This window comes from Populus trichocarpa, chromosome 18 (genome assembly GCF_000002775.5).
Source record: "Populus trichocarpa isolate Nisqually-1 chromosome 18, P.trichocarpa_v4.1, whole genome shotgun sequence".
NCBI classification, from domain to species: Eukaryota; Viridiplantae; Streptophyta; class Magnoliopsida; order Malpighiales; family Salicaceae; genus Populus; species Populus trichocarpa.
This window is the reverse complement of record NC_037302.2, coordinates 2,260,944-2,269,227: the sequence shown is the minus strand read 5'-3', so window position 1 is coordinate 2,269,227 and position 8,284 is coordinate 2,260,944. Positions and strand designations below refer to the sequence as shown.

At 35.1% G+C, this 8,284-nt stretch overlaps 1 protein-coding gene across 18 annotated transcripts; it reads right to left on the bottom strand.

The window, feature by feature from the left end:
• Window positions 1-2,040: 2,040 nt before the first annotated feature.
• On the bottom strand, window positions 2,041-6,976 carry LOC7459014 (protein AGENET DOMAIN (AGD)-CONTAINING P1). 18 transcript variants are annotated; one of them, XR_002979066.2, is made up of 7 exons: window positions 6,564-6,976; window positions 5,499-5,923; window positions 4,969-5,283; window positions 3,638-3,741; window positions 2,911-3,543; window positions 2,631-2,740; window positions 2,041-2,505 (listed from the first exon to the last, which is right to left on the bottom strand). XR_002979066.2 is itself a non-coding variant. In XM_006371672.3 (5 exons), exons 1-5 carry the CDS (start codon window positions 6,568-6,570, stop codon window positions 3,492-3,494), a joined length of 903 nt encoding a protein of 300 aa, XP_006371734.1. In that variant the 5' UTR covers window positions 6,571-6,976; the 3' UTR covers window positions 2,041-3,491. The 18 variants fall into 18 exon arrangements, 4 of the variants coding, with proteins under 4 accessions (XP_006371734.1, XP_024446185.1, XP_024446186.1 ...); XR_002979071.2 differs by having other exon boundaries at window positions 2,041-2,527; window positions 2,631-2,686; XR_002979069.2 differs by having other exon boundaries at window positions 2,631-2,686.
• Window positions 6,977-8,284: the final 1,308 nt, after the last annotated feature.

Genomic DNA, 8,284 nt, shown 5'->3' with positions numbered 1-8,284 from the left:
GAGTGGAAACGCCTATGCTGTCCCAAGATGCTTAAGAATACTCGCCAGACAAAAATAAAATGTCAGCTAGCAAGAACACCACAACCGAGCTTGTGTATAAATGTCAACGTCCTCGCCGCCATCTTTCCTTGTTCCAAACCAAGCATTTGCAATCCTATGAAAATGGGTTCATTCTCCTGGAATCGTAGATTCCTCAAGCTGGTGCATCCTGGAGGCTTTGTTGAGATTCATAAGAATCCAATAACAGCTGCCGAGGTCATGAAAAAGTATCCAAGACATTTCGTTACGAGACCTGATGTGTTCAGATTTCCATGGATAATGATTTGTCCTGAGTCCATTTTGAAGCCCGGAAATGTCTTCTTCATTGTTCCGTACCATACCGTGTATGGATTGTTACAAACCTCTCTAATGCAGCAACAAGATCATTTTCTTCCATGTTACGACGAAATTTGTCCAGCATGGGCTGAACAAGAAGTTAGGTGGGAAAAATCTGATGGATTAATTCAATTTCCTCAAGAAGGGAACTCCTTAGAGTCTTCGGTTGTGATAAGACAAGACTTCCATCTACTCGCGGAGAAACAATCTCCTCCAGCATCCCAAGAACGAGCTAAAGTAGATTGCAAGTTTGAAGATGAATATGCTATTTTCCCAAAGGATTTAGATGACTCAAATATTAAGCAATTCCTTGAACAATGCCCTGACGGTCAATCATTAGGCAAGGCTCACTTCGAGGTGAAGACACAGCAGCATTTTGACGATTCTCCAAAGAAACTTCGCTCACCCAAGCATCGTCCAGTAGTCTGCGATTACAGAAATCGCCGAAACAAGTCAAGCTCTTCATTTCCATCACAAAGCACTATGAGTGATGCTGAATTAGTTGTTCCACTATCAAGAGATGATGATGGAGCTTTAAATTGTAGCAGTTCTCAGGAGGAGAAGAGATTGAAATCTTGTTTGAAAAAGAACAACTTCACTAAAGCCCGTAATTTCAGAGTAGTGAGATTTGATCTTCTAGATGAGGATGAGAAAAAGTTGAGACCAAAAGGTCCGAGTTTCAATCAATGTAGCATGTTTAGCTTTCTTTTCCTTTTTTTTTGTCAAAAATTGATTAAAGAATTCTTAGTAGAAAAGCAGCAACACAAGTCTATGTATACAAACTCTTAAGGCATCCCTTTCATTGAAACAGTTTACAAGCAGAGAGGACACTGGATCCTACAGGGTTGGAAGCTTTCTAGAGTTGAACAATTATGGGGTGGTTTCTATCTTGTTTTTGTTATTGACTGAAGGAGGCGTCTGTAAAATCTAGAATGGTTTTGGTAGCTAATGTAATCACACGCTAGGGAATATGCTTGGAGGCAGTGTTCTTCATGTATTCATCGTTTTAGCTGAGATTCTCAGGAGGAAGATTTTAATCTCTTGCGAAATGCGTGGCACACAAATCCTTCGTGCCCGTGTGATCCTTCTTGTATTGCTGGTATCATACTCTGGTCTGCCTATCTTTGTCTATTGAGTTCGTGTTGCTTTTTTTTCAGATTTCATTTTGCAGTTAGTTTACTGTTTCCTGCTCTGTGATAGTTGAAGAGGGCACATAGTTTTGTGATGGAATCTAATGAGCTGCCGGATGATTTGTGCTTTTTGGCGGGTTTTGCAACAATCCATGATTGTCTTCACCCTTCTGCTTCCTTTTTCAACATGCCTTTCTTAGGTTATGTGGTGTTTCAGCCATCACTTGTCAGCCTCTTGTAAAACCAACTTTAATAACAAGATTTCCTGATCACTTTCACCAAAAAAGAAGCAGCAGCAATCCCATGCCTTGGAAGAGATCTGTCTAATTTATTCTGAGTTAGTTCTACGCAAGAAGTTGTTCACAACCAACGGTGAATCTGATATGGAGATGCTGTCTTCAACGCTGGATAATTTAGAAATCTGTCAAAAATTAATGAGCTTGAGGTGTAATTCAGAATGAAAACCAAAAGTCATCCGCTACGATGGATCAAGTTTCTACAAATTCTTGCTGGCTATGGTAAATAACGAAATATATTGATTTAGACTGTTGCGCAGTTGTCATTGCCATTAATTCTTTCAACTACTAAGGTTATCTGCGTAAAAAGGATTCAGCGTCACTACTAAGGTTATCTGCATCAGTACTACTAGCTGCTACATTATGACCAAACAGTTTGCAAAACTACAACTACCAACAGATCAGACTGCATAAGCATTTACAATTGGAACAAATCACGAATCACAATGGGAAATAATCTAACCACAGCCGGTGATAATAGGTTTCAAATACAGCAAGCTTAATGAGGCCAATTTCGAGTGCTCCTGTCTCCACAATGGAGTAAGGGATTTCATGTCATCACTTCAATCGACGTTCATCTTTTAGTATGACTCTGATCAGCTGGCTCAGCATCAGGCATGATAAATGGACTCATAATCAAACTTTGAACTTCTCACCAAAGCCCCAACAGCAACTTCAATGGACTCAGAATAATGATTGGAAATCTGGCAACAGAAAGACTCCAAGCTGTAACTAACGCATCCATATTAGAGGGGAATCTATACTCTGATCAGCTGGCACAGTATCAGACATGATAAATGAACTTGTAAACAAACTTTGAACTTCTCACCAAAGCCCCAACAGCAACTCCAATGGGGATGCTGCCTCAGAATATTGATTAGAAATCTGGCCACAGTGAGACTACAAGCTGTAACTAATGCGTCCATATTAGAGGGCAATCTATTTGAGATGAAAAAATTAGAAGTTAATCATTACTTCGGATCAAATTCATACGAAAATCAATGCTTGATGAAGTTCTAACATTGTTACTTTCTAGATATCATTCAAAATCTGAATACTTGGGAACCTGCCAAATAAATCCATATACTATATAAAACATCAGTACTTACCATCTGGTGATGTGCTGTCAAAGTAATCAAGAGTATAATTTTGGGAAATAAACTTATCCTTCAATGAATGTTTCAGGATGCTTCTTCAGGGAATCAAACCCTATTGTTGTTCCACGGCCTACATTGCTGCTCGGTCTCCAGAACAGCCCAACAGACTGTCACTATTCCAGCATACATTGCCATTTCAACCAAATATTGAAACCCATGTCTAGGACCCCAACAATTCAAATAGCAAGAATTCATTAGACCCTCCTTTCCCATGGACATTATGACTTGCATATTTACTGATTTGACGGCTGATCAATCAGCAAGTAGATTTGTACTTCTTACACAAAATTACCAGCAGCCAACTGAGTACTCCACTCCAATTCTAACAGTACTACATTATAAAACATAAACTGCCAAAAGAAAACCAGAAGGGATCCATATTTTGAAGGAAACTTGGGTATTAAATCAAATTAGCAGTTAACGACATTGTAATCAGTAAGAGAACATGCGTTTGTACCCAAAAAAGAAGGGCAAGATAAATCTTGTGCATGATTCAATCTTGGAGTTAAGATGACCTCCTCATGGCAGCCATATCAGAGTTCTGCTTTTAATTCATCCAGTACTCTGCACATGATCCCAGCACACCTGAAACGAACTATGGTATGAGTATCAGAGGAAATAATAATGATGTCAGTATCCAGCCACTAATTGGCATAATTGAAAAGAACTAGATGCAAACATTGCCCCCAACTCGTTGAGCCAGAAAAATGATGGTGAACCACAGGTCCCCAGCATCATCTTTAGACCTTTGGAAGCAAAATTCGCATGCCTCCAACTGTGGCCCTGGAAAATGCAGGGATTCATCAATAACAACCTCAAAACTGTATGAAAGAAAGTTGAGAAGCAATAGGCATGAGTTCCATTGGCAAGAAGACATAAATAATATTGATGTGGGTTTCACACTCCATGACAACCAAATCTTCCAATTTCCATTCGATACAACATTTAATCATCTTGTCATGCATGGTAAATGAACAGGCTCCCTTTACTCGCATGCCAAACACCAGATGAAGAAGCGCAATTTTTCACAGATCAGATGTGAAATAGAGTAAGCACCCTCAACAATATTTACCAAACCAGAAATCATAAATACATGCAAAATTAAAGATACTATATGAACTGCATTTTTGGTAGCTGCCACATCATTCTGGCATAGTGTGACTGATGAAACATCCAAAGAACAGTTACAAGTTCCTTAAAGCAAAACAAAGGATAAAGAGAGGATGGGAAAATGGAGAAAAAGGAGCATAGAATCGTAGAGAAGCATACAACAAATTAATGGGCCTGGAAAGGTTATAATATAATAAGAATCCAAATTACAAATTTTCACCAGCTCATCACCTAGATTGAAGAGTTATTATAAAGCTACAAAATGTAACAATTTCATCTTGCTTACAATGATGTGAGGTCATGAAAACCAAAAGAAAACCTGTTGCTAGAAGAGAAAAAACCTTAAAACAAGAAAATGGGGAGGAAACATTAACAAATATGAATGCTTGTTCCAGCAGAAATTAAGTTCCTTAGCTCCATCAGATGTTCATCGTTTGAAATGTTAAGTGAGATACGGAGATTTGTCAACAATGCTTCTTGTTCCCAACTTAAGGGCCCGGAAGCATAAAACACGCCTAGAGTGCAACGATAAGCATGCAACTCTAAACTATGGATTCTTACTGTAACATCCTCTCCTAAGGGGAGGGAACAATTTTCTTCCTTGTCTCCATGGCCATAAAAAGATTCAGCATCACTACTAAGGGTATCTGCATCAGGACTATTCCCAGCTACAACACAATTAAACAGTCTGTCTGGACTATCACTATTAACACTACAACTACCAACGGAGCATGCATCACTATCAGAATCATTAGATTCTGAGCTTCTTCCACAAAAAGAATTGACAAAATTATTTGGTGTTCGCCTCTCCATTTCACAAGATCCAATTGTTTGATTGTTAGAGGAACCATGCATGTATATTTCACCCAGACACTCTCGTGGGTAAGCAACAGCATCTACCTTTGTCAGGAATGAGGATGGGTACCCTGATATCACTCGCCGGCCCTCACTCTGTTTCTCAATCGCTCTCATTTTGTCAACTTTTTCATTACATGATTCAAAGTGAGTTGCCCAAAATGGGGATGCCCTCTTGGATGTTCTAGCTGACATAGCACAAGACTCCTGGAAACCAAAGTTGTGCTCAATAGCTAAACAAGTTTCTCTTGCTTGCACTTTCCTCTTCTTACTGGCTTGCTGCATTAGAGACCTCTTCTTCTGATAACAACTGAAAACTGATGGTTTATTCAACTTCTCATTTTCAAAACTGCCAGAACCCTGGAAACAGTAGCCAACAAATAATTATTAGTCAACACATGCAGCACATGGGAAGTGAATATTCATAATTGGCTTGACAGAAGTCCGACCAAGCAAATGAAGCAAACTATGTTAGCCAGGCTAACGAACCACGTACATAAAGACAACAAACACAAATATGGAAACCAATAACTATTAACCAAAAAAACAGTAGAGAAGAATGGAATATATCTTACCTTTCCAATTTCAACCCATCTGCCATCTTGCCATAATTGGCGCATCCTAATGTTAACTTTGTCAACTCGAAGTTCTGTTGAAGACCCGATTAGCCTAACCAAGCAACGATTTCTCCTCATGACCTTCATAACTGCTGCAGTTTTCCAACAAAGATTATTGAACACCTCCACCAAATCACCAACAGCCCAACCATCTGAAACATCCGCAGGTGGAGGGCAGGGCCTAATTACCTCTCTTGACACACTCTCCACATCATCCTCATTACTCAAACCCCACAAACCATCATACCTAACCCAATAAGTTTGTCCATTCCCCGAGATAATCTCACCACACCGCCATGCACATGACGACAAGTGTGTTTTTCTTAACACCTCCACTCTACTTCCTTTCTTGAACTTCATGATATCCCCAAATTCGCCGATGTCTGAAACAAGAAGGAACTTAAGTTTGAATAATCAGAAACCACTTCAACAACATTTAACATTGCAGAAACTTCTATGTCTCCAAGCATAAAAAAAATCCGAGCCGGAAATAAATATTTTTAATCAAAACAAATATAGCCTAAAAACAGAAACAAATCATATATGTATATCAACAAACTGTTACTGTATTAACATAAACCAAAATATCATTACTCAGTGAGATGTAATAAGTAATAATAATCACAATTAATCCCCAGGTTTAGACAGTTAAAAACTTGATCTTTCTCTAAAGAAACTCTACAATTCTGCTAAAAACACAAACTTTAGTAACCTAAAAACAATAACAAGTCAAACCCATCAAGAACAAACCCTGAAAAACAGAGATTTCTTTATGCAATCACCTTCCAGGAAATTAAACACAAAATAGCAAAATACACATCAAACATTAATAAAAAAATATCCGAATTGATCAAAATTACATGAGAAAAAAATCAAATTAAATCGAATTAACATAGAATACAGTGAACTGGGAAAGATAAAAAAATTAAAAATCTCATTAGTTCAATGAGAACATAAATTTATTTTAATCATGTATAAATTGAAAAAAAAAAATTAAGAAGGATAAAAAAAAAATTGACTAACCTTGCATTGATAACCCGTGAAAAGCTCGATCATAGAGAGATTTTTTTTTTTTTTGGGTGGGGAGGAGTATGGGGGTTGATTTTCAATTTAGAGACTTTTTTTATTTAATTTTTTCCTTAAAAAAAGGTTTTATTTTTCTACAAAGAAAGGTGTTTTTGTTTTTTGCATTATTTAATTGGGAGGAACAAAGGATTGATGAGAAGTTAGGGAATTGTTTATCCTCCTTTGTGACGTGGGATTCAAGATTATCTATGAAGCTCTTCTCTTCTCTCTCTACCATAACAAATTTTGGAAAACGGGACCCATTGGACTGGACCAAATCTCTTGAAATCTTAATTTGTGTTGGAAAAGGATTCTTTTTTGATTGTTGTATTATTACCCGACTTGTTCATCAAGTTAATCTGATGATCATCGGCTTGAAATTGGCCAGGTTTCATATCAAGTTAAATGCCAGTTGGTTTGATTAAATCTGATCAGCTAGGAAGTTAACTCATTATCTAGTTAGAGTTTAAGTAAAACACGATTTGATCCTGTTTTTTTAATTATTAAAATAATGTTGCTTTGGACATATTTGGAGGAGGGTATTAGTTGTTATTTTTTATTAGGAAATGCTTTAAAATAAAGTTTTTTTTATTTTAAAATAATTATTTTTAATATTAGTATATTAAAACAATTTAAAAACATAAAAAAATAAATTTTTAATTTTTTATGAAATACTATTTAGAATACAATTCTAAATAATATTATAAACAACTTGAAGTTATTTCATTAAATTTATAATCTACATTTTAGATTGAGTTATAAATGGTAATGGATTTTATAATTATGGTTGATAACTAGAATAAAAAAAAAAAACTAGTGCATATTGTCATTAAAAATATATGGTACATTCTAATTAATTATCATAAAAATATTCTTAGATTAATTTAAATTAAAAACTTGAGTAGTGAACATAGTTGTTATCTCTATCCTGGCTAAGGTCCAGATCATTAGGTCAACTCAAAAATTATTCAATCAACCCAAATCAATCCTAAAATATTATCGTTTCATTGATTTTAAAAGAAAAAGAAAACAACATGAATTTAAAAAAAATAAGAAAAAAAAATCTTGGAGTTGACTTTGTTAGTGAATATGCCTTGTAATCAATCAATTAATTACATGTAACACTAATTTTATTAATGTAAAACACATTTATTATTAATAAAAGCTTTTTTTATTTGTAATATTCAATTATATTTGATTAATGAATCTAGAGTAAAGATAAAATCCATGAAACAATAATGATTTGCATAGAAAATTGTTATAATGAGATATTTAATGCACTGAAGCACTATTTATAAAAATTCCTGACCAATATTTTATTAAGACCGGATTAATTAAAGTTATTGAGATTGATGCATGCATATTATTCTCTTTTTTATATATATAAAAAATGGTTACTCTCATAAACTGAGATATAATAGATACTTAAATCTAAATTATATGAAGGTATTTGAATAATTAAGAGATGATTCATTATTCTATATTAATTAAAAAAAATAATTATATGTTTTTAAATAGTATTGATTATGAAATCACTTTTCATGATGAAATGAGTTTTAAAATAAAATTTAAAATTTTGTTTAATAAATTAATTATTATAATTTTAAAAACTAACATATTTAATAAAGTTAACATTCTCATTAACCCATAAATTCTAAGGGAATGTTTGGGAACGCGGC